This window comes from Ornithodoros turicata, unplaced genomic scaffold (genome assembly GCF_037126465.1).
Source record: "Ornithodoros turicata isolate Travis unplaced genomic scaffold, ASM3712646v1 ctg00001066.1, whole genome shotgun sequence".
NCBI classification, from domain to species: domain Eukaryota; kingdom Metazoa; phylum Arthropoda; class Arachnida; order Ixodida; family Argasidae; genus Ornithodoros; species Ornithodoros turicata.
Window position 1 is genome coordinate 24,805 of NW_026999456.1, and position 26,271 is coordinate 51,075.

The following is a 26,271-nucleotide window of genomic DNA, read 5'->3' on the forward strand; positions in this document are numbered from 1 at the left end:
TTCTGACTGACGCCAGCGGTGAAACGCGAAACGACGCTCTTACACTCCCTTACCCTTCAATGAACCACACCAGTGAAATACGTCCTTTTGCACTTCGCCGCGACAAAAATATGTAAACCGAAACCAACTAATCAGTGCAGAAATGATCCACTTCTGTTCCACATTCTTCTCTAAACGGTGTCGATAAAAAGTAAACGACAAGCCCGAGAACAAGCGAGAGCGAATGCGTTTTCGTTTCTTGTCTGCGTCTCATCTTGTAATTTTTCTTGCATTGTCCCTTTGGACGACGTTCGAGCTTATGATGTATGGTGCTCTAAGGTCAGATTAATGGGGCCATGCGAGCTTGCCTGTCCCCCTAAATCCACTTCGATAATGAAGTTGGGAGGGCCCCCCGGCCCTCCCAACCCAGCCAGTTGGGCTGCCCCGAGCGCGCGATTGTCTCCGTTCCTTGTACGCTAACTCACTTGTTTGTAGTGTCCTAGGTTAGTTTGGTGATAATTTAGGTTAGATCTATGGTATGGAAACGGTGAAGATCCGAATATCGTTTACATTGACAGAACACCACATTTCTAATGCCTCGAAGCGAAAATTAAAGGCTGTTTCTAATTAATGACATTACTAAAAACATGTACCGCCACCACAGCGGCACAGCGGTAAGAAGGAAAGAATGGTGCCGAAGTCGTTGCATGAATAAAGAACAAGAAATAAAATATGATGATACTTTTTCTAGCACGTATATTGAATTTATTCCTCGATATCACTGACTCGCGTTATTTATTTGATCCAGCACATCGCCGTAGCCGTAGCAGACGACGTCTACCGCCGTGATCAACACTGTTTTGTTTTGTTGCGTACACGAGTTTCAATGATATCAGAAACTAAATTCTCCAAGATACGTTACAGAAACCGAAATTTATTGTTCTCGGGCGTATCATTATATTTCATCCTTTTTTACTCATGCAACGATATCGACACCAATCTTTCCTCCTTTCTTCAATGGCGGTAAGTAATCATGCAAATAAGATCGGTACAAACTTTAAAGCTCCTAGTACGCTTCTAGTAATGGCAAAGTAGCTTCGAGTGTCACTTAGAAGTAGCCTTTACTGTTCACTTCGAGGCAAAAGCAACGTGGGTATCTGTCAATGGAGATGGCATGGGGATCTTCACTGTTCACTGACTGACATGACGCGCGTAAATCTACATGTGTGCTGCGCTGTGTGTTGTGTCGTCCTTTGTTTGTTTCCCGGCACGTTTTTTTTTTTTAAATCGCTTTTAAAGTGTGAATTTACGTACTCCTTGTTATTATTATTTATGAGATCCTTCAGTGCTAACATACTGCTCCAGGATCGTCTGGGACGAACAACAATCGGGGAAGCACCCGGAACAGAAGAACCTCAAGGAACAGGACAGAGACACCCATGCACAAGCAAGTGTGAAAAACCAGGCTTCAGTTCAGTGAGTTCTATATCTAGCCGTGTGACATCGGCCTGCTGATGTTGCAACGGGTGTTCTAACTTTTCTGCTAGTTTTCAAAACTACAATGAAGCCTGAATACATGTTCCTTTGGAAGGAAAGCTATCAGAACTGGTTATCTTTATGTGGATACAAGCAGAAACAACTGCATCAACATTAAGGTGCACATGGTGACATGTTCTCTGGGGCCCTATCCTGGTCAAAGTAACCTACCTCGATTACTTGAAATTTCTTCTGTCATTGGTGCACAATCAAAAAAGGCGTGAATATTAAAAGTGGCTGACACCTTCTATCAACCAATCGCCCCACGTATTATCTTGGAAAGCGACCCGCCTTATCGGTGTTTCCTCCTGAGAATCCGAAGGCCACACCTGTGATCTGCCTGCCTCGCCTGCCCTGCCTTGTTGCTTCGGTTCTTAGGTGTCGGAAACAGAAAACTCTACCGGCGTAAAACTGATTTCGTGGAAAATGCGTGGAAAAGCACGCTCGTAATTTCCTTTTTTGCTGTTTGTCATTTTTCTTGATGCACAGGTGTGCAAGACGGCAGTGTTTGTGTGACACCGTGCTTGTACTTGGCATTTATAATTCGGTATGTACCTGTGAGATGGCGCTGATAGCAGGCAACAAAACTGACAAAACGGTAAAAGCGCGAAGGATCATTGCAAAGTGTCGAACGGACAGTGTTTCGCGAGCCGTAAACGCGTTTATGAGAAATTGGTTCGTGCTTTAAATCCTGAGCTTTATTTATGAGCTTTTCTTTATATTTTTCTGTGTGTTCGTGTGCTCGATATGCGAAATGATAATTTGCATTGCAATATGCTTCTTTTGCTCTTGAGCCGTGGGGGTGCCGCAAATGAGCATTGATAGTTTACTCAAGAAACAGTGAACTTTGATCGATGAGTTTTTTGTGTGCACACCGCTACGTTGCAATAACATTGATTGTACGACGTACGGCTCGGACGACGCTTCGAAAAGCCCGCCGCTTTCACGCATACGATGCCGCTATCGGCGCAGAGAAACGGTGTTACGCGGTGCTTTTTTCTCATCATTAAACACAAACGAAGAAAGACAAATTTTTTGTTGTGATGAGCACATACAGACTTTATACAACACAATAAACGGAAATGCACACGCGGACCCATCACGAAACCCATCGCCGCTCAAAGTAATCGACCCTCTTTCGCTACATTACTTTTCAGCTTTGAAACTAATCTTTTACGTCATTGTTACGTCAAAATCACGTAGGGTCACGGTCCGAGATTAGGGCCCAGAGGCTGCGAAGGAAAACTAGGTATAAATTTCGATTGAAACGGGCGGGATTTAAGGGCGGAGTATTTCGTGGCAGCCCCGCCCTACAGCTTGTGACGTAAAGTAATCGAGGTCGATTACTTTTGACGAGGATAGGGCCCCACGTGTAAAAGATGTGCTTCGTGAAACATGTTCATTCGTTCTTCACTTATCCACTCTGGTGTTCCATAAAGAAGACCATTAAAAAAGGCCAAAAAATTTATATATACCAAACACTCAGAAGGCGGAAAAGTCGAAAGGGCCAATGAACAATCACGAGCCATCGAGAAATGAAAAGTGTATTTTGAAAAGTTCGAACTGCTACATAAAGTAGTAGAGCAAGAAAGTAGAGTTTGGGACAGGCTTTGGGAAATAATGTGCTAAGGAGAGATATTTTTTTTTTAAAGCACTATGGGTTATGCGTTTATTGAACACGGTGAGACCTCAATAAACCAGCAGACAGGAATCGTGAGCATCCCATCGCCTCAATAATTTATGAAGTAAATCAATAGCAACCCGCCCGTATCAGTTGGCAGCGTGTCATAATGAACTAACCCTAACCTGTCCCTCCCACAGGCAACTTTCTTCCGGCCGTGTCAGCAGTGAAGTTTATTTCAACGTCAATCTTGCCACCGTTGATACAGAGAGAGTTTATTTTCGAAAAGTTATCCGGAAAAGTGAATTTCCACAGCAATTGTTTTCGGCGTTTCATTTTTTAAACGATCTATTTTGGCAAACACAGACAACTTTATTTTATCGCGATTAATTGAGCTTAGAGCTATCTTTTTTTTTTTACTTTTGGTAGTTCTGGCTTTTTGGCCTTCTTGTAGTTCGCCCTTACGGTTGCCGCCCATTTCATAATGGTGCCCCTTTTTTGCAGTTATTTTTTCGAACTCAGTATAAAAAAGAAACTTTTAGAACTTATCAGAACGGAAGAACCTAGATCCTCCGAAAAAAAATTTGAAGAAGAATCTTGCTGTGGCAAAGGAACGCGGCCTTGCTTCGGCAACATGACCTTCGTGAAACTTTTCCTGTCTCCAAAGACTTACTTTCGGGTTTTCAAACCACCAATGTGGGACCCGTAGCGGGAGGGCGAGGAGTCAAGCGAAAATGTCAATGCAAACTATGAGTAGTCCTTGTTCAATAAGGGGACGCTTGAGAGCACTGTGACAGGTCCGACCGCGGGGGGAAGGCTTGGGGGCCTGAGCTCCCACCGAAATTTTCCCTGGGGCAAGGCCCCTTCCAGAAAGTCTACCCAGGTGACAATTGAGATGAAAGTTTCGAGGGATCTCCTAGGAACCGCATGTTCCGTGTGAGTGATCATGCTAATCCTGTAGAAATTTGTCTCACGACGTCGCAACAAGGAATTCGGACACCCTGCCTGACCTCTGTGCATGAATGGGGCAGGGTGGACGTTGTGCCCCAGCCCCCTTTGGCAGATTGAAAACTCTCCGTCCATGGGTCAGACTTCGTTTTTTGCTCACCTCAAGTTAGTCTTTGGAGCCGGCACAAGAAGGGTCCCTTACAGGTACAAAGTTGCAATCAACAGGTTACCTGTTGTTGTATCACCCACTACAACTTTCCCATTGACATTTTGGCTCTGTTTCTTACAATTAAAAAACTGGCTAATTGTTTTCACTTCATTAATTAGTTACAAAAATGGTTTGAGTATCCTAACACCACTGGTAAGGTAACACCATACAGTCCGGCCTTTATTATTATTTTTTTTTGGTGCACGATGAACCATTTTTTTTAAACTTTGGCTAATTTTTCGTGATGCGCCCTAAATAGCATTGAGCTCATAATATTTGGACGAGTAGATTTTTCATTGCATTTTGTTACCGTATTAGGTGAAACAACCTCGCATTTTTTTATATTTTGTCACCCACGTGTCTCTTTTTGTGTCATTTCAGGGACCAGGGGTGTTTACTTCTCATTAAACAAGATCCAAGCGATACCTGCGTGTTTGAGTTGTCGAGTCCCAGCCCTATGGATCCGCAGCTGCAAGAGATGCTGCTGGCCCCAAAGTGCAGTGTTCGGCTTTCGAGAGTAAAACTGGAACCTCCTGACGCTGCATGTCTACACGAACAGGGCCAGATACAGGAACAGTACTGCAGCGAGTCTCCATTAAGAAGCGATAGTTACGGTAAATTATTTTGTAAATTATATAAGGTGGTGAGTGTTTTACGGTATGTTCACAGCGGGAACGTATCGCAGCGAGGTTGCAGTAAGTAATGTCCGATTCACATTCGAATTTGATTGCGAGACAAGTATTTCTTTCTTTACCTTTTTTTTTTGAAAAGCCAGATTCGGCAATAGCCTTTCCACGTGTGAAGACGCAGGTGCGTTCGGAGCAGTGGTATCCAATCCAATGCAAGTCGTCGCTTCTGCCATGCAGTGTGCAAAGGGTGTTTGTTTTCCTTGCCATCATATGTGCTCTTGGATTCTGTATGGAAGGAGTATCGTACGGTTTCCACCTTCTGCTGTGACATGAAAGAACAGACCTCGTAGGAGACACCGTTCGTAACACAATATTCCTAACGTATCGATCATGACCAAGTTGAGATTCTCCCCTTGGCTGGCTCGGTGTCTAGTTATTATGAGAGTTCCATGCGTGATTCGAATATATCGAATAACTCGAATTTGAATTATGTATAATATTTCGAATAATATTAGAATCGTCCCGGTAATTTAAGAAATAAATGTTACTGTTGTGCGCTGACTTGCTGTTGCGTTCATCCTTATGTCCGTAATTTCAGATGCCATGTTCCTCACAATATTTATGGTAGTAGTTCAGCTATTTAAACGCTGCATTTATAATGAGAGGATAGACAGGTAGCGAGCGAGCTGGCGGTGACGTTGAGATGACCAAGAGATGGTGACCAAGGACCTTGAGACGAATTGAGACCTTTTCTGTGCCGTCGTTTTTTTATCCCCTAGTCTGGGGTTTTTAAGTTATGGAACTGCATTTTATTTTGTATTTAAATACTCGCATCGAAAAGTATTTATGAAGAGGATTTAAATACGTACCCCTTTCAACCAAGTATTTTGCATTTATATTTCAATACCATGCCTGCCAACTCTCACAGATTATCCGGGAGACCCCCGAATTTCGTTCAGTCTCCCGATTGCATGGACAAGCGCTCCAATCTCCCGGAAAATTGGGGCCTGCGCGCACGTATTCCTGAAGAATCAGAGAGCCCGTAACACGTGTTTCGTGGCATGACCATCCATGGCTGGAGGTGGTGGCACATAGCGTGTTTCATTCTGTCCGTGTTTCTCGAGAAGACGCGCTGTTGTCCTATCATCAGTTCAGTCTTGTACAGTAGTTTCACCTCCGCGATGGCATTCTCCAAACTGGAGAAATACCTGCCCATGTTCCTCATACGTGCCAAGTTGCTTTCCACAGGTCTTCTGGTTCAGCGCAACCAGCCGCGGAGCGTAAGCGACCACGTGCGACCGCTGTTCCGGAAGATGTTCTCAAAAAGTGACGGAGCGTGGACGGAGGTGTGGACGGACAAAGGCCACTGCCATCATCGGTGAAATGGCTGCGGCCGTGTGAAATGCAAAGTCCTGAAACGACGTGTCTAAGCAGTTGCCCATCCCTGCAGTGTGCTAGGAGTCCCGGGAAAAGTTCCCGCACCTCCGGTTAGGGGATTTGCTTGTGGTGCCCCCTTTAGGTGCTGCACAGGGCATATGCCCCTTCACCCTTCCGAGACCCAAATCCCTTCACCCAACAACCCTTTCCAAGTTTCAACTCGTGCAGCATTGGCTGTTGCGTAGCCTCGACTTTTCATTACTGGCGACAGTGCACACCTCGAGGTGCAATATATAGTCAAACTAGGGTCAGAAAAGGTACGGAGGTGGTCGTCATGTGACCCGAAGCCTTGCCATGTGGCTTACTTCTCTCCTTTTTTGTTTTACTTCAGGAGTGACAGCTGGGACGTGTGACGTTAAAGAAGAACCTCGAGAGGAATCTTCAAAGGAACATGCAATAGTGGAAGTCAAAACGGAGCCTTATAACGTTGCAATCTTGACTGGACCGGACCATATAGTACACAGCTGTGATTCAACATCAGAAGGTAAGTACAAAATGTTGGAGGACATTTAGTCGACACCAAACTCAATAGCCTGACAGAAAGAGGGATACAACAGACAGGTATCAGCTTTCATGCACACGTTCCGTTCAATGGAAGATTCTCAAAGTTACTGAAAATAGATGTGGAGATTATTTATCAAATTTTGCGTCACTGTTGAATCTCAGTATATCAGGAAATAGATAATGACCTAGTTGCATTTTTTTGTGCTCATGCGATTCCACAATAATAGATGTCTTCCGTATGTTTCGCCTCTTTTTCTTAGTTACACAACTGTTAGGAATTCCTGTTATTAATTAGGTATTGTGTATAAAAAAAAATCCCAGCTTCGAAAACTGCCGTCGATTCTGAAGCCATTCCAGAGGTGTTCAGCTGCGTTAGTTCCTATTCCGGACCTTGTGATGCGTTTGAAAGATCCGCATTTAAAAAGCAATTTCATTTGGCTTGCTGAAAATAAATCTGGATTTAGAATAATTTGATTTACTCGAATAAATTTAAATCCGGACTCGATTTGGATTCGATTTAAATCCATTTAGTTTCCTGAAATCCCTCACTCTCTACAGAGGTGGTCATCACGTGACTCAAAGCTTTGCAATGTAGCTTACTTCAATAATGTTTTACCTCAATAATGTTTTACTTCAATATGTTTTACTTCAGGCATGACAGCTGGGATATGTGACGTTAAAGAAGACCGTCAAGAGGACACTTCGAATGAACATCCAATCATAGAAGTCAAGACAGAGCCTTATGACGTTGCCGTCTTGACAGAACAGGACCAGATGGGACACAACTGTGGTTCAAGATCAGAAGGTAAATACAAAATGGTCGAGGAGATTTAGTCAACACTAAGGTCAATAGCAGGATATGGACAAAAATGGGGATGTAACAGAAACGCACTTTAGTTTTCTGACAGACAGACAGACACGTATCAACTTTCCAGTGCAGACACTCTGTTCCATGGGAGATTCTCAAAGGGGGCAAAAGAGACGCGGATGTTCTTTGTCATATTTCACGTCGTGCCTACTCTCGAGTGTCGGGATACCTTCGAGTACAAACGTCATTGCCGTACTTGCCATTGAGGAGCACGAAAAAAGAAAAAAGTTAATATTTGTGCGAAGCGTACATTCCGATGTGGCGAGCACTGAATGTTCGTAGGTTACGGATCGAAATGTCGTTTGTCTTTTTGGACACGGCAGTGATTATGGCAAATTTGTCATCTGTTCAAGAAAGCTCGATTTTTTGGACCACAGTAATCACAAAACACCGCAGCAAAACAGTCGAGAACGAATGTAATTGAGGAGCAATTGCAAAGTTCTCACAGCAGCGGTTATGCATGCGCGATCCAGCAATTACATCATTTCATATGACAACACCAATAACCGATCACACCGTTAGTGTTACAGCAAAGTGACTTCTCCCTCCCTCTCCAGGGGAGCATGATTCCTCCTCTCTCACACGCACGTGGGAACAGCATGGGATGCCGTAAATAGGTGTCAGTTACCTACGGGCTTCGTTAAATAGAACGTATTGAACGAAAGGACTTTGTTAAACTGAGTGCAAATATGCATTGTCGTTTATGTGGAATTGTGCGTGCAATGGAAATAATACGTTAAAAAAGAGGTTTCCGTTAAGCCTACGTTTGCATAAACAGCCACATCTATATAGAGTATACAATGAATTCTCAGGGAAGTACGGGATGTCGCAAGTGCATCAGAATCCTTCCAGGTGTCTAAAAAAGGTCACGTATATATGCAGGATTCACTGGGAGTCGTTGCTTCCTTGGATGATGGGAGGAAAATTGTGCTTGAAACTTATCTCTCATGAAGTTTAGATGGACAGTTCTCATTGACCGTCAGAACCAGGTTGCTATCCCCGACGGCTGCCATATTTATACGTTTCAAATGGCTCAGGAGTACCGTAATTTCACGCGTATAAGCTGCACCTCAAATAAGTTGCAGGGCCCGTTTTTAGGAATGTTTTGAAAGATATCCTACTGCACTTACCCGTACTGATTGGCGTTAAAATCTGGGCAGGTTGGTAATCCATTTAAAAGCGATAAAACCCCATTGCTAGGTAGTGTGGTCATCATCATACTTGTTCGTCCTTTGTCCTTTTTTTACCCCAGCACTGAGGTTTTATTGCTTCTAAATGGATTCATCCAGCCTTCAGTCAGTGTTCACTCATAGCTTACAGATCTACTGCTTCTGCGAGACGTTATAACTCGGGTCACAAGCTTATCCAAGAATCCAATCCAAATGCCTATCCAATCCACGAGCCTATCCAAACAGAGTTGGTTTCCATTCCGCAAAAGTACAGTAAGGGAAAAATAAATTGGTTTTAACTAGAGATGGGACGAATCTAGAATTGTACGAATCCAAATCCGAATCCGAATCCAAGGAAGGTTCTGCGATTCCATGAATCTTACGAATCTCGAATCTTTCAAATCCTTTCTTTAAAAAGAGTGTAAAAAGCAAGCAAAAAAAAAACTTCTACTGATACTAAGTGCTTTGAAGCAGAATGTGATATACAACGAGAGGATAGAGAGGTAGCAAGAGAGCTTTTGGTATAGATCCGTAACTTAAAAACCCGGGACTAGGGGACAAAAGAACGACAAACACAGACAAGGTCTCAAGAGAGACCTTGTCTGTGTTTGTCGTTTTTTTGTCCCCTAGTCTCGGGTTTTTAAGTTATGGATTTATGTGATATACATTTGTTTAATTAAAGACAAATTAAATCATAGTGCAGTTTCAGGAGAAAAATATACCCCTATTGTTCTTCTTAAATGTAATTTATTTAACGCATTGTTCAACAACTACAATATGCTGTAGCAGTTTTTTTTTTTTTTTTTGCAGAATTTTTTTCGCGTTTTTGGCGCATTCCTCCAAAATCGCGATTTCAAGTTCCCACGAATAGCTCTGGCCATCCCATCAGAGCAAGATGTAAAGAAATGAAAATTGATCACACTTCTGTTACTCCTACAAGCGCACGGCACTGTACCTACTATATACAATTATACCACGAAGCCGCAACATGCCTTTCCCCGTCTTCTTAAAACTAGCTTGTATGATAGTACGACGTCTCAACCGAACTGTTCAGTGCCCTGAGTGATAATGAATGAGAACTGCTGAAATGAACTTGCTGACCTGCACACGGCAAGTGATACGGCCTCCTGCAGGGTCCATAAAGGCATTGTAGAAGGCCTTTCCTCCCATGTCTGTGAGGAGAAGAAAAGGATTGGCCTAGAACACCACCATCCTCGTGAACAATGGATGTCTCGGTACGTGCCGAAACATGCCCGAGTATTGACTGCGGCACGATATGCAAAAGCAAAGCCCTCCCGGAAACCTGTGTCGCGAATTTAAGTTCTCGCAAATTACTCCTCAAACCAGCTTTGTTCGAAAACGCGAAAATATTTTCCACGCACAAAAAAAAAAAAACACTTCTACAGTAGAGCCCTGCACCATCCGCGGATGGAAGCGGATATCCGCAATATACTTGCGGATTCGGATGAAAATTTAGCACTTTCTGCGGTGTGCGGATCGGATGCGGATGGCTCGAGGTCGGATGCGGATCGGATTCGGATACGAAGGCAGCGGATCGGTAGCGGATCGGATGCGGATATACCGCGTGCTGTAATTTTTCCACCCACAATTTATTTGTATTGCGCGCCGACAGCGAGCGCATGCTCTGGTTCACCTTTGACCATGCACGGCGCCAAGACGGGAGAGGAGGCATTTAGGCGTCTCGAACCGCGCGAGCGCCGACGAGGTAGCGTTCCACGCGTTCCAGAAGTCTCTCCATATCGCGTTTGTTGAAAGGTTTACCTTTGCTTGTCGTCATGACTGAGTCCTTCCGTGACAGCATGGAGGCATCTGAAATTATACCAACATGCTTCCGGCGGTCCTTACGCGTCTTTCGAAACGTGCGGATTTTTGCGGATCGGATGCGGATGGTGCGTTTTGCTCAGCGGATCGGATGCGGATGTAAACTGTTGTGTATGGTGCGGATGCGGATGCCAAAAACCTCATCCGCGCAGGGCTCTATTCTACAGTACACATAAACTCTCGAGTCTGAATTATTTCCGTAAAACTAACTATCTATCAAAAACAAGACCGTAAGACTTTTAAACTTGCAATGTTACAGTTCCTGCCTCAACTCTTTCAGTTTAGAGCAATGTAAACAAACAAACACGAAAACATCCTACGGCTGCCTGGCTCCTAGCTGTATCTCGTGCTCTAGCTTCCATGTCGGAGCTCATAAGTGCTGTTCTTGCTCTTCGATGTATGGAGGAAGGAGATGCCGAAAAACCATTGAGATGCCCTGGAAACTTCACTGAGGCGTATACACGCACCCACGTGGTGCGCGTCTCTGAAAGACCAGTTTAGTAGAAGCACTTGAGTACGAGGGACAGAGTGCATCGAGTGCGTTGGGTAGAGTCAATACTTCGAGGCGTACAGAGGGACATCCAGAAATTTTCAGATTAAGAGGTCTGATGAAAGTATATGTCAATTTACCGAATAACACGAAAGGTCTCGATGCGTGCAATTTGCTTCCCAAAAAAAAAAAAAAAAAAAGACGCGCATAAACATGGCTCCGCGTGTTCCCCATTAACCTGCCACTCTGTGTATAGTGACGAGAAGTGTGATTAGAGCCTGAAGTTTTCGGGAAATATTTTTTTCTAAATTCGGGGGGGTAAAGATCGGGCAAATAAACGTGTGCGCTAAATTTGTGCGAATTCGGGCGAAAAAACTTCCAGTAGGCTAAATTCGGGGGGGGGGGGGGGGAAATCGGGCTCAGTTACACAAAGTAACTGTAGTGGTTTGGTACAAACGGTGATGTAACTGCATTTGCTGCTAAACAAGTAAGGTAGCGCATTCCTGCAGACATCCAAGTGAGGGCAATTTGCCAGGCAAAAATCGGGTTTCGCCCTAAAGAGGCAACCTTCAATTCGGGGTGCAAATTCGGGGAAGAATCAGGTAAGACCCTAAAACTTCAGGCTCTAAGTATGAAAGTATGATGCCACGTCACCGATGACGCGACACAGTCCAAGCATTCTTGTTCGCTAGTCATTGAGTGTCAGCGCTCTGTCCCTCTGCGGCCGTAATCCAGTTTTGCCAGTTCTCCCAGAGAATGGGCATTTTCCAGAACAGAGAAGCGCCTCTAGCGGGAGGAGTCGAAAACACGGTGTCTGCACATTTGGTCGAGTGCCGTGTGATTGGAGACATCTGATCGAACTCCGTTTGGTCGAAAACCTTTTGACCAAAAGCCGGTTGATCGACACCGTTAAGGGAGTTCAAAAGGAGTTCAGTGTGTTATCCGCACCTATCTTTGTGTAACTTTTGACGATATACTTTCTCTGAGCGTACAAAGCAGGCCACCAGTGTCCCCTGCTTTCTTTTTTCTTTTCTTTGCTTTTTTAGTTGAAGAGGGGAGACCACGGGTTATTTGCATATCTGTCTTTCAGAAACAGCACGGTTGAACAGAACAGTGCGGAACAATTCGGCGCACAGCCGATAATCCGTGCTTTCTTCTGGCACCCTTCTCATTGCTGGCGGTATATTTAAAGGGAATAATCTGGGAATGGGATAGCCATATGCGCGCGAGAGCCACCCAAAGTCTGTGGATGCTATGAAGGAAATTTCGCCATGGTACAAAGAAAGATATTGAATTACCAGGCATATAAAACCTTCGTTCAACCTTGTTTAGAGTATGCATCTGCATAGTATCAAAAAAGAAGAAAAGAAGAGACACTACAAAGATCTGCTCCTCAGCTTGTATTGTTTAGGTTTCGAAGGACATCTTTGCTAACATATAATAATAATAACAGTAATAATAATGTTTTATTGGTGCCCCAGAACGGTCGTGACGACCCTATGTATGTTGGAAGAAGCAAATTTAGATTCACTTGAATGTAGGGACAAAGTAAATACACCAAAACTCTTTCTCCTATACAATGGTCAGTTAAATACGAGCATTAATAATACACTGCTAAAATTTGTCCACGTTCGATGCGAATAAATTGTCCAAAAATGTCATAGAATTATTTGATTTATTTATTAAAATGTTTATTATTTGACATTCATTATTATTTGACAAAGTGTTGGGGATTAGGGTGAAAAACGTATATGGCATGTTTGGTCAGTGTTTTACGGTTGCCTTTTGTGGCATACTTTAAAATCAATTTTTATGACAATTATGGCTGTGTGGCGTGAATTACTTCTCATGGTTCATCTTACTGGCCTACGTAACAGTTCAGTAGGAAGAAGATGTCGTAGGAGTTAAGTCTGAAAGACTTTTGAGCCTCAAGAATGCCACTTCTTCCTCCACAAAAAAGAAAAAAAAAAAAGAAATGAAAACACAGCGGCTGAAATGGGCCAAAGAACCTGGAGAGTGATCTAAGGACCTTCCTTTTCCTTTTGAACAAAAAAAAATTGAGATATGTTTGCAGTCTCCCTCCGGATCATGTAGTATTGTTTAGGTTTTCATTTCATTCAGGTTTGCCCCAAAATGAAGCTTTCTTTTTTCTTTTGTTTACCAGGCCAGGAGAAAGGCTTTTTCGGAACCCCGAGTAGCAGACGACAGAGGAGTAGCAGACATTTCTCTAGACCAATCAGCGAGCGTTCTCCTGGTAGCGTCAGCACGAGGTTCTAGGCAGATCGCAGGCTCTTACTGCTTTTCACCGCTGTTGCGCACAGTTGCTTTTTGCGGCGTACTTTAAATTCAATTTCTGCGATAATCATGACTCTGTGGCGTAAATTAACTTCGCACAGTGCATCTTACTGGCCTACTTAACAGTTTTTATAGGATGAAAAAGAAGGTGTTAAAATTATACTTCTGCGATACTTTAAGTAATGAAAATTAATGTACGTCTTCAACAATTGTATCATCCTCACGGTCACTTTTCATAAATAAGGAGTAGCCGTAATGTAACTAAGTTGCTTGCTCTCAAACTGTGTAACTTGAGCAAGAAAGTAACCTATAACTGCAACTTAGCTGCTATTTTTGGCACATCAACTGGATTCCGTGCCACTACATCCAACGCGCCGTTACGTCCATCATGCTCTTTACATCCGAAAACGAGTTTGTACATCCCAAACACCCCTGCTCTTACACACAAACGACCGTTACATACAACAGAGACTTTACGTCCATTTCTGGCCGATAACATCCATAAGTCAGTGCATACAACGAGCCGTACATCCAATGGAAAACCATACCACAACGAGCTGTTAAGTCCATTGGGCCATTACATCCACAGACATAGGAAAGTGTGGGACAGTGGTTATGGTTCCAATGCCAGTGCAAAGAACGCAGGGTGTAGCTGAACATAGACGCCTGTGTCAAACCTAGACGCTAACTCGGTACATCACGGGTACTTCTTGAATAGGAAAAAAGCTAACTAACTAAATAAAAAGAGTGACCTGTAATACGGATTGACATTGATTAGTTCATCGCCAGCTGCTATATTGGTACAACCACAAAACCAAGGTCGTTAGACTGTGAGGCAGGTTACTGAGTCTAAGCAACGCGCATTTGTGGCGCAACGTGCATATTAATAAAATGTTAGGTGTACAGCAGATGGCTTTTTGTATTGTCAACGGAGGACACTTCGAAAATATAGAAAATCGCAATGCTGCGTCTGCATTCCGGGAAGTTATCTTTGTCACTGCTTTGCTGTCACCTTTATCGTCTTCGCGCCTTATTCTTATGTCTTCGCGCCATTCGTTGTCGTAAAGCAGTGTTGGTTGCTTTCTTACTTATGCCCAATCCGGCCGTGCTGCCAGGAGGTTTTGCCTGGGTTTCCCCCGACAGTTCCTTGGAAGTCGGCCTAGGACGCGCGCTGCTCCCATTAAATGGCGCATTGCGTTGGTCGTGACGAGCGGCCCACCCTCAGCGAGGCCAACTACGGCAAGCAGAATATGACACCAGCAGCTTTTTTACCTAATGCGCAACTACCGTAATTTCACGCGTATTAGCCGCACCGCAGATAAGCCGCAGGACTCGTTTTTAGATACATTTTGAAAATGTTTTTGCAGATAAGCCGCGGGTAATACGACGCAACTGCTTTGTGCGCTACACCAGTGATGCACATACAAAATCAACAGAGACGCTCAACGCTCGTCAGCGCCGTACTCCCTGCCAGCTGCCCTGTTCCCGTACTTGTCCGCGAAGTCGACGACTTTTAGTTTGAAGCCGCTGTCGTGGCTATGCCTCAGCGTTGGAGCCATGCCTCACCTCTAACTGCCGTGCCCGTGTCCACGAATGCTGCTGCTCTCGTCAAATGAGAACTGACGCTTAGCTGACCACGTTTTATCCCAATGACAGGTGTATTGAACCCTTCCTGTGGGTCTGCCGACAAAGGAGACCGTGGGGAAGGCCATAAACCCTGTCCACATTCCGGTGTCGGCATGATGTATAACAAAGGGGGTCAGTTCTAGTGTTCTACTAAGATCGGATTGTGCCCTTGTTGTGTGTTTTTCGTGGATTGACGGGTTAGTCCACTCAAATGTGGAGTGGACCTGCCCCTGTTCGGTATTGTTCGTGCACTGGCAGGGCGGTCCTGTTCTGAAAAACATGAGGCACTGTCGGCCCTTTCGTTTAACCCGCGGTATGGGGAAAGTACCAGGGGAAAATAGTCACCAGATAAGCCGCACCCACGGATAAGCCGCAGAGCGTCCGCGAAAAAATAAATCGCGCATAAGCCGCGGCTAATACGCGTGAAAATACGGTATGTTATTTCGTGAATATTTTGAGATTTGAGGATTTCAACTTGCGCACCAACCTTGTAATTCAGAACCTCACCTAATTTATTCTCTTACGACGGCAACTCTGTCAGTTACTTGTGAACATACCAAATCATAAAACAGCGCAATTTGACGGACTCTCACGGAAACAAACAAACAAACAAACAAACAAAGAAACAAAAACATTCCAAAGATACGCCACGAAATATCTGTTACGGAGAGGCCGATTCCAAAACTGCATTGATGCCATATTAGTTAGGACACGACATATCCTGAAGCCGCTTATCCAACGAGCAGTTACGTCCAAAGGGCCACCAAGTACACCGTGCGGTCACATCCATACCGTGCCGTTATAGCCAACGAGCCGTTGCATCCAGTGCGCCGATACGTCCGCAGATGGATGTAACGCCGTGTTGGATGTAACGTCTCGTTGGACGTAGCGACCCCAGACCCATCAACTGTAACTATAGCCCCGTTACTTTTTGTTTTACGAGTAACTTACCCAAGACTGGTCCAGTTAGTGTTCTCCTTGGAGGTGGCCGGTGAATAAATTGACTCCGTTATTGGGAGGGAGGATCTGTTGGAAATGTAAAGCCAGCATCGTTGAGGAAAAGGAAAAAGTGGTGTAAGATGACGAGCCTTCTCTCTCTCTCTCTCTTTTTGTTGCTATGTATGGGAAGAGCTTCTACGGGCAACACAGGCGATGTGACATCTGGAGAGGAGGCACGAACAGTTTTCGCTGTAAAAATGAACGAGATGAATAACTTGTATTTCTTTTCTTGGCAAAATAGATCTCTGCCTGAGAAACGTCATCATGATGTTGGTAAACAGACTGAAACCAAAATAAATTGGAAGGGGAGGGTTGGGCTCCACGAATGGGCACTTGTTCGCTGCCTCCTATTGAAAGAAAAGTAGGACTGAAGGTCTCGTCCCTTGCAGGGACCATCGTAATCCCATCAAGACCGTTGCTTTCGGGCACGACCTTGTTCACCCCTAGCTTCGAATGTACCATAATTTCACGCGTATAAGCCACACGGCAGATAAGCCGCAGGGCCCGTTTTTACGAACATTTAAAATTTTTTTGGGCAAATAAGCCGAGGGCAGTACGACGCAACTGATTTGAGTGACAAAGGATGTATTGAGAAGGCCATAAACCCAGTTGTCCATACTCTGGGTCAGCTCTACAGTTCTACCACAATCAGATTGTGCCCTTGTTGGGCGTTTTTCATGGATTGATGGGTCAGTGGCCTTCCAGAAGACGTGAATTACTGTCACCAGTTTTCGTTAAAGCCGCTTAAGGGAATGCACCAGGAAGGTCAGTCAACTCGAATGTGAACGCGCCCCTGTTACGCATTGTTCGTGCATTGGCAGGGCGGTGCTGTTCCAGAGACACTGTCGTCCCTTTCGTTAAAACCGGCGTATGGGGAAAATACCAGGGAAAAATAGTCGTGAGATAAGCCGCAGTGGTGGATAAGCTGCAGAGCGCCCGTGAGAAAAAAAAATCGTGCTTAAGCCACGGCTAATACGCGTAAAATTACGGTAGTTCAAGTGTACCGAATTGGTGGCTCTGCCGAATGCTACGATGTCATTTCTTTACAAACAGGGAGAGGTCTATAGTGCGGGCACTTCAAACACACATAGCAAAATGTGCTGTAGCGTATTATACAGTCGCTGGGACAGCGACTTGAGAGCCTCCTAGGAACTGACCAAGTGAGCTTCGATCACATGAAATATCTTTTCTGTCGGACCATTTCTTCTGTCTCTCATTTGTCATGCAACACTGCAGAAAACAGAACTCTTGAGCCTTCTGTATTGTCCTGATGGTCGAGGACATAGCGCTCTTAGTAGAATACACCAGGCCGGTATTATACCAGCACGGCCGGGTATTTGGGTGCTGTGCCGGTTGCCGGTAGGAAGGTGATACAGGCAGCCTTTTGCCGGTACTTGTGGCTCAAGACCTTTCATAAGGGCTTTTACGGGATTTTCCCTTCAACATTCCACTACAGCCTGAATAAATCTGGAACACACACCCAGCTCCGCAGTCACCAGTCGTTTTCTTAGTTATTCATTCTTATTCATTGAGCGAGCACGCGCTCTCTCTCTATGTGTGTGTGTCTCGTCCACCCCTCACCTACTTTCCCTTTTCTATGAGCCTTTCCTCCTTTCCCTCTATTCCACGCCCTCTCCCTCAGCCAGTATTTTTCGCAACGAAAGGTGGTAACCCTACGCAGAAGCGTATGTACGACTACCGTAGCAGACGACAGCAATAGGGTTTATTCACTGAAGTCACCTCGCCGGCATACTGTAGGTCTCTCAAAGTTATTTACCCGCATTCGTACGCTGCCATATGCTTTGTGGATGACTGTTAATGTCGAAAACATGGAAATTACTTGGATATGCTACAAATCACATGGCACAATAATTTTGAAACTCCAAATATACGGTGACTGCGATGTGGGTAATGACTTGGAAAGGACCTACAATAGGGCGGCCGACGGCAGAACACCTGCTTGCTAGCAACAGTTGCGGTCTCCTATGGATGACGTCACGTAAATAAACCCTATAGCTCCTGTGAAAATGCGTAGAATAATGATGATAACTAACCCGAGAATGAAACACCTGTGGAATATCCACCACTTGTACAGAAATACTGGGGTAAGCCGAAGTACAAAGTATTGTGGAAGTTGAGGAAGCAATAGCTGGGATAATGACTGATGAGCAGTGCCACCACTACTTTCCAAAAAATGCGGCGCTGGGAAGGGGTGCCTATGACATGGTTATAATCTAGTAGATCGCGGAAGAGACTGAGGCTCAAAAAGGGTTGCATCGGAGGTCGGTTGGGTTGGGATGCGTGGGAAATGTAAGAAAAACCACTGTCTGGGAAACGCACACGAAAGGAACATCATTTGACAGGCTCAGAACTGCTAACCATGCATGGTTTATTTTCATAAGCAACGTGCTCTTATATTGTTCCTCTTTTGTTTTTTACTCCTCTCGTGATGAATGCTTATTGTGGTTGACTAATGCAGCACAAAAGGATACATGGACAAGAGAACTAAGATAACACTAGCGCTCGTGCCAGCTTACATCTGCTGTTCGTGTTCCTTTGACGCTTCGTTACAGTCAACCAGAAATAGTCACCAACTAGTCATGGAAATTGGAACCTGTAGAAGGACCTTGGATTGAGTCATCCCCCTTGCTCTCGAAATGGGGACACTCGGACATATATCCCCGCCGCATCGGAGAATGTAGTCCATGCATTGACTCTGGGCGGTCTCAGATAATGTGGCGCATAATCGGATACGTGGAAGTCAAATCGTGCATCTTCTTTCTGGGAGTATTTAATGCGGTTTTTAAATAAACACTCACTCCTTCTCGATGTACATCATCAGCGACACTTCATTTTGAAACATGATCAGTGTGCAATGGGGAGTGTAATGGAAATTGTTGGTCTGAGCTGTAATCCTACTGTGCGCGCCGATGGCTGGCACTTCAGATTTGTGATGGGGGTGAGGAGGTCGTCTTGCGACTTCTAACTTGTCTCTGAAGATTTATATGGTTGTTCTAAACCACCGTGTCAGCCATTTCTTAGAACGTTGTTCGTATGAGAGCCGAGTGAAAATGTACGAGAGATGACGCGGTCCCCAGTCGCTTCTGAAAATCAACACTCGCAAGAGCAGACGATTTCTGCATCCTATCACAGACCTTCCCGCAGGGCGACGTAGCCATTCTCATTGTTGTAAATACAGATTGTGGCATGCTCTGCAATATTTATCACTTTAATCCGGTTATTTAATAGCTGTGACATGCTTTGCCGGGTAAATTTGCAGTATCCCATTTTGAACAAAGGGCAGTCCAGTGATACACTTTATGATAGGGGCATCAATCCAGTCCCTCTTAGTATACGTTCTCTTGCAGTTGTCTTGCAAACCACATTTAAATTGTACTTCGGCGTCGATTTTTAGGCGAAAAGAGTATGTTTTGTCGTCCTTGTTAGGCCTAGGAAAGACAGCGATCGTGAGCAAATATCAAGAAAACTGCAATGGACGGTCAAAAATTATCATGCTATAACAGAACGTTGTACTCACACCTCCCCATGAACACTCTTGCCCGCTCTTGATTCAACCTTGTTATGTCTCGTACACGTTCCCCAAGATAAACTTTGGGGCTTGTAACGAAGATAAAACAAATAGGAACAGTGTCGGAAATCTAAAGTAGATGGTAGAGGACGTGTTATGCCCCAAACTTTTATGTCGATAGTGACGCTTGGCCTGTTTCTCTGCGGATAAATCGTGAAAATTCAAAAATAGCTACCCTAAACGGCTATACCTGTGTTTCAGCTTCTTTCCGTCAGATGACGAAAGGGTCGAACGCGGAGTTGCAGAGTACGATTCTGCATTCAGTTCCACTTGTTCAGATTTCGATGTCGTCTGCAACGCCGCGTTCGACCGTTTTGCCATCTGACGGAAATGAGCTGAAACACAGGTATAGTGGACTTGGCAGCGGCAGTTTTGTAATTTTCACGATTTATCCGCAAAGGAACGGACCAAATGGCAGTATCGACATAAAATTTGGGGGCATTATACATCCTCTAACATCTACTTTTGCTCCCCGACACTGTTCTTATTTGTTTTATCTTCGTTACAAACCCCGAAGTTTATCTTGGCGAACCTTGTATATATATATATAATACAGGGATTTCCGTGATACCTGGAGTCTGTTTCAACACTCGGTTCTGCGGTCAATCATTTCTGCTAGCAAGCACTTCTGCCGTTCTGGATCTTCACGACATGCCCGTCTACATCCATACGTCGCCCATAGAGGCGGATGCAAAATCTGTCATGTTTGCACGTCGTATGGGAATATCCTATAGACCATTTCACCATTCGCAAACAAACGACGCAAACTGGAAGACCAACGTGGAACAAAACAGGTTAACGTGCGCTGGTGCTACCTGGTGGCGTGGAGCTATCAAAAGCGTCTTCGCAAAAGCAGCTGTAACCGCAAGTCCAATGGGACGCACATCCAGCTGTCGCGCGTTGACGCACCCTGGCGTGGCGGAAGGGTCTATTCAATGTAATCCAATCTAGTTTCCCCAAAATGTCGGCACCCAGTGAACACAGGTAGAGGTGTGCCAAAGCCCTCACAATATTTGCCTTCACCTCAGTTTTTGTCCCAGATGTTTTTCCTCACCTCACTTTACCTCACTGCAAATACCGCAGGGAGTCCCAAGGAGGATTATTTGCTGTGGCGGACACGCATAGTGTGACCGCAAAAGTGATACCGTAGGGTTTTTCCAATATTTGTCAATTAGAGATGCGCCCGTGATGATAAGGCCTCTGAATGTCCCATTTCCGAAATTTCAGCAGCAAGAGAGAGTCCCACTACTCCTCCATCGGATGCTCAGATGGGAGAGACGGGTATTGGGTGCGACATCTGTTCCTCTGTTCCTGGGTTCTCATGGTCTGGGAGTGACGAGAACCACGTGTCGAAGCATACAGACGAGAAGCCATGCAAGTCCAATCTCTGTTCTGCACAGTTCCGGCGGAGCACGAGCCCATGGTGTCACAAGCGAGCACATACGGGCAAGAAGCCGCACAAGAGTGATCTCCGCCTTGCGGAGTTCAGCCAGATTGCGCACCTGCAGCTGCGGAAACGAGCACACACAGACAAAAACCGATACAAGTGTGATGTCTACCCTGCGCAGTTCAGCCAGAGCCGCCACCTACAGTATCACAGGCGGACACACACGGGTGCTAAGCCATACAAGTGCGATGTCTGCCCTGCAGAGTTCAGCCAGAGCGGGAACCTACACCAGCACAAGCGGACACACACGGGCGAGAAGCCATACAAGTGCGATGTCTGCCCTGCAGCGTTCAGCAGGAGCGGGAACCTACACCAGCACAAGCGTACACATACGGGCGAAAAGCCGTACAAGTGCAATGTCTGCCCTGCACAGTTCAGCACGAGTGTCCAGCTACAGTATCACAGGCGGACACACACGGGCGAGAAGCCATACAAGTGCGATGTCTGCGCAGCAGGGTTCAGCCGGAGTGGGATCCTACAGCGTCACAGCCGGACACACACGGGTGAGAAGCCATACAAGTGCGATGTCTGCCCTGCAGAGTTCAGCCAGAGTGGGAACCTACACCAGCACAAGAGGACACACACGGGCGAGAAGCCATACAAGTGCGTTGTCTGCGCAGCAGGGTTCAGCCGGAGTGGGAGCCTACAGTATCACAGGCGGACACACACGGGTGAGAAGCCATACAAGTGCGATGTCTGCCCTGCAGAGTTCAGACAGAGCGGGAACCTACACCAGCACAAGCTGACACACACGGGCGAGAAGCCGTACAAGTGCGATGTCTGCGCTGCACAGTTCAGCACGAGTCTCCAGCTACGGTATCACAGGCGGACACACACGGGTGCGAAGCCATACAAGTGCGATGTCTGCCCTGCAGAGTTCAGCCAGAGCGGGAACCTACACCAGCACAAGTGGACACACACGGGTGAGAAGCCGTACAAGTGCGATGTCTGCCCTGCACAGTTCAACACGAGTGTCCACCTACAGCAGCACAAGCGTACACATACGGGCGAAAAGCCATACAAGTGTGATGTCTGCCCTGCAGAGTTCAGCCAGAGCGGGAACCTACACCAGCACAAGCAGATACACACGGGCGAGAAGCCATACAAGTGCGATGTCTGCCCTGCAGAGTTCAGCAGGAGCGGGAACCTACAGCAGCACAAGCGTACACATACGGGCGAAAAGCCATACAAGTGCGATGTCTGCCCTGCAGAGTTCAGCCAGAGCGGGAACCTACACCAGCACAAGTGGACACACACACACGGACGGGCGAGGAGCCGTACCAGTGCGATGTTTATCCTGCCGAGTTGAGCAAGAGCACGGAGCTGTGGAACCACAAGTGCAGGCACGAGGGCGAGAAGCCATACAAGCGCGATGTCTCTCGTGCAGACTTCAGCCAGAACACAAGTACGTCTTTTTATGAGGGAAAACGCACGTGTAAGAAGCTGTACGAGTGCAGTCCCCTCTCTTGCAAAGTTCAGCCATGGCAATGATCTTGCGGCACTATGTGCAGGGGAGAAGCCATACACAAGTGCCATGTCTACCGTGCAGAGTCCAGCCAGAACACAAATCTGAACAATTATAAATGCGCACACACGGGCCAGAAGCCATACAGGTGCGAGTTCTGACCTGCAGGGTCACCCACAGAACGAATTGCGATGTCACAAGCAGACACATATGACAGAGGATCCCTACAAGTGGGATGTGCGTCTTGCAGAGTTCAGCCACAGCGTGGGCCTGTGGCATCACAAGTAGACAGACAGACAGATATGTGAAACTATACAGAAGTATTCTCTGTTCTACAAACTTGGCATAGCATTCCGCATGCTGACTCCACTAATATATGTGAAATGTCGTGCCGCAATAGAGTTGAATTGCACAGAAACTTTGAAGATCCCTTGCTCCCATTGCACCACGCTTAAAGTTGAATGGAATCAATTACTGCGTATAGTACCTTCCAAGGGGGATGTGTTTATTAAAGAACAGATGAAGATAACAAACAACATATATACATATTCTGATGATGAAGTGGGGAGGTTTTCCATAGCTAGGGTGTCTAATATGAGTGGTGACAATGATAAGTGGTGACGATGAGAGGTGACTGGAATGATCGGAGCTGCGGTGGCGATGCTGAATGTGATCGTGATGGTGGAAATGTCCAAATATAACAAAACATAGGCTAGACTCATCAATAGATCGTATTGACAAATATAATCAGGGTGTCGAACCGCAAAAGATACGGGTTCGGTTAGGGTTCGCGTTGCTTGGATTTCGTTCCGGTTCAGTTCCGGTTCGGCCACGCCAAAAATCGAACCGGTTCACAAACCGGTTCGCGAACCGGTTCAACGCTTCCATTTTATATCTCCCATAAAACTGCTTTTATCAGGTAATGCGTGGCTAATAGCTTACTGCTGTTGTCTGCATTGACGTTGTTAGTGGTCAGGTACTCCCTTTAGCGAGAGGAAGGAGAAATGTATCAACACTTGCACATAGCGTCCACGCTGATGAAGTGCTGTAGTCCTGCTACTTTCTGTTCCTAAACCTCACACGCACAGTGCCAGCAAGATACACTTAAATGAAGCCTAATAAGATGGACAGCATTCACGGATGCGCATAAATACATTTTTTTATTTAAATATAAATACAAAATACTTTGTTGAAAGGGGTATTTAAATACTCTTCATAAATAATTTTCAGTGTGAGTGTTTAAATACAAAATATTAATACAGTATTTAAATACTGTAACTACTAGTACCATAAATGCTGTAAGATGGCGTCTGGATGGCATCTGGAATTACAGAAATAATGATGATTATAACAACAAATCAGCAAGTAACAATAACATTTATTTGTTAGATTATCATGGCGATTTTAACATTATAAATTTCTCGAAGACTGCATCTTTTAGGCGTCTCTGTTCGGCCGGACAATCAGATTCGCAATGGAGAACAGCATCTCCACAGGTGCCGATGAACAAAGGCTTGTACTAAATTTGACGAGGATGCTTCGTACAACAAGGTAATTGGGTAGTCGCGACCGTTATCCGCAACAGCAGTGAAAAACTCGTCATCTAGAATGGTTGTCGCATGCGCATGCTGGCGCAAACACGGCATAACTGCGCCCGAAACTCGCCCGTCTTCCTGAAAGGTCAAATGCAGGGCAATTTTTGGATATGAGTCAGTACATTCTGTATATAGGAGTATTTATAAATTATTTACAAGAATAAGTACCCAAAACTTGGCATTTAAATATAATTATAAATACATTTTTCTAGTGTGTATTTAAATACAAAATATAAATACATGTATTTATATTTTAAATAGTATTTTAATTACAATGTATTTAAATACTGCCCATCCCTGGCAGCATTTTACATAGACGACGGTACCTGCCGGCACACTGCATTCGCAGCGTGAATCGATCTGAAACCGTACTGAAGCATGTGGAAAATAAGTCTGCCAGCCTTGCTCTGTCCGAGCTCACAGCCGTGTACCAGTTAATCCACAACGCAAACGCAATGTGTCACGACACGACTGCACTACCAGTAAGCAGAACCACATTTACTGTTCAAACCACGACCAATCAAACAGGCACCGTTCTGCGTACGCTCCTTCTCCACTTCTCATGTTTCTGACTTGTTTAATTTTTGGTGCTCACGTGTAAAGGGAAATGTTGGGCGCTTGCTTAATCACATATTCGTCCTATAGAGCTACACAACTGGCCTACTCCATTCATGCTTCATTCGTCCGCGTGGCGCCTCCTCTGTGAAGAGCCGACGCCACAGCGCGTGCGTGGGGCGCTAGCCGCGGCGCTCACAGGGACAACTGCGTTTCAACGTGTTAAAAACGACTCTGAAAGCATACTTAATATACGTCCTCGTTTGACTGCTAGCTGAAAATTTGCTAAATCCATGATTCGTCCCAATGTCCAACGAGGACACCAATGTGTCCTCGTTCAGGGATTGAGAGGCACTTGAACACTTATGCTGATTTATTTTATGTCCGAACCGTTTTGTTGCGAACCGGTTACCTCTATTATTTTTTCCGGTTCTGCTCCGGTTCGGGTTCAACAGTGTCACGAAAATTGCGGTTCGGGTTCGGTTCCGGCAAAAAGAACGGTTCGGGTACGGTTTTCGGTTCGGGTTCGGTTCGACACCCTGAATATAATAGAAGTCAGCTGGTGCATGCAACATCAAAACGGAAGTGTGGTTCTGCCATACTGTAGCATGAGCTCGTGAACAAATTGTACATGGCCACATGACCATGTCAACTACTTAAAAGAAAGTCAACTTACGTTAACATGAGTACGGATTTGTCCAGACAGTGCAGCAGTTTATATACACACTGTAACTGTTTTCATGTCTTGAAAGGTGTAATAACGTGCAGTGCGTATACCTTTTTCGGTGTAATTTTGGTAAGATCATAATGGAGCACGGTTTCGCACTAATTTTCTTTACTCAAATGTTGCGTGTTTTCCAAAAATTCAGTCTTGCAATGTCTCAACATTGTTGAACAGTATTGTAGACACGTGCTCGATTATCGGTAGCGATGCACATATTTTACAGTGCACTGTTTACAGTGCACTGAGCACACAAGCACGTGGAAGAACATGCACCCATATGTTAGCAGTAGCTATCGTGCTTTTGCGTTATTGACAGCTGCCGTGTGACTGCATTGCTTTTCTGTGCTCATTTATTTAGTGTGGATATAGACAACAGTAGTAAACTAGCTAAACAAGCACCCGTTGATAGCTGATAGCGTGTTTGTTGATAGCTGTCATATGGCCACAGAGTTTGTTCATGTGCTCATGTGTTCAGTGTGAATATAGCGCTAAACAACAACAAAAAAGTGTCCTTTTTGTGTCTCCTGAAGCTCAAGGCTTTTCTTTCAAACAAAAATGTATGCATGCTGTTCTGCATCCTTTTGTGAGTAGGAGTGTTAAAAATTACTCGACGACACTGCAGCTTTACACTGATGTGATCTCTGCACTCTTTATTGTATGGCTTCATATGCTGTATCGGTAAACCTTAAGAATGGAAAAACACACCCCTGTGGAGTCATGCCACATGATTTATCATATCCACCTG

The 26,271-nt window shown here is 45.1% G+C and overlaps 1 protein-coding gene across 5 annotated transcripts; it reads left to right on the top strand.

Moving 5' to 3' along the window:
• The first annotated feature begins 999 nt into the window (after window positions 1–999).
• LOC135376248 (zinc finger protein 883-like) lies at window positions 1,000–26,230 on the top strand. Of its 5 annotated transcripts, none has more exons than XM_064608847.1 (6): window positions 1,000–1,027; window positions 1,345–1,455; window positions 4,674–4,906; window positions 6,690–6,842; window positions 7,515–7,667; window positions 20,968–26,230. In XM_064608847.1, exons 3-6 carry the CDS (start codon window positions 4,750–4,752, stop codon window positions 22,494–22,496), a joined length of 1,992 nt encoding a protein of 663 aa, XP_064464917.1. In that variant the 5' UTR covers window positions 1,000–1,027; window positions 1,345–1,455; window positions 4,674–4,749; the 3' UTR covers window positions 22,497–26,230. The 5 variants fall into 5 exon arrangements, with proteins under 5 accessions (XP_064464917.1, XP_064464914.1, XP_064464919.1 ...); XM_064608844.1 differs by having other exon boundaries at window positions 1,015–1,132; XM_064608849.1 differs by having other exon boundaries at window positions 1,015–1,132; window positions 6,699–6,842.
• The last annotated feature ends 41 nt before the right edge of the window (window positions 26,231–26,271 follow it).

What these genes read in the sequence shown, in the direction of transcription:
- LOC135376248 (XM_064608847.1), top strand. Translation starts at nt 4,750, where the DNA reads ATGGATCCGCAGCTGCAAGAGATGCTGCTGGCCCCAAAGTGCAGTGTT. An exon ending in CTGTGATTCAACATCAGAAG is followed by an intron (nt 6,843 to 7,514) that starts GTAAGTACAAAA and finishes GTTTTACTTCAG; the next exon opens with GCATGACAGCTGGGATATGT. An exon ending in CTGTGGTTCAAGATCAGAAG is followed by an intron (nt 7,668 to 20,967) that starts GTAAATACAAAA and finishes CCGAAATTTCAG; the next exon opens with CAGCAAGAGAGAGTCCCACT.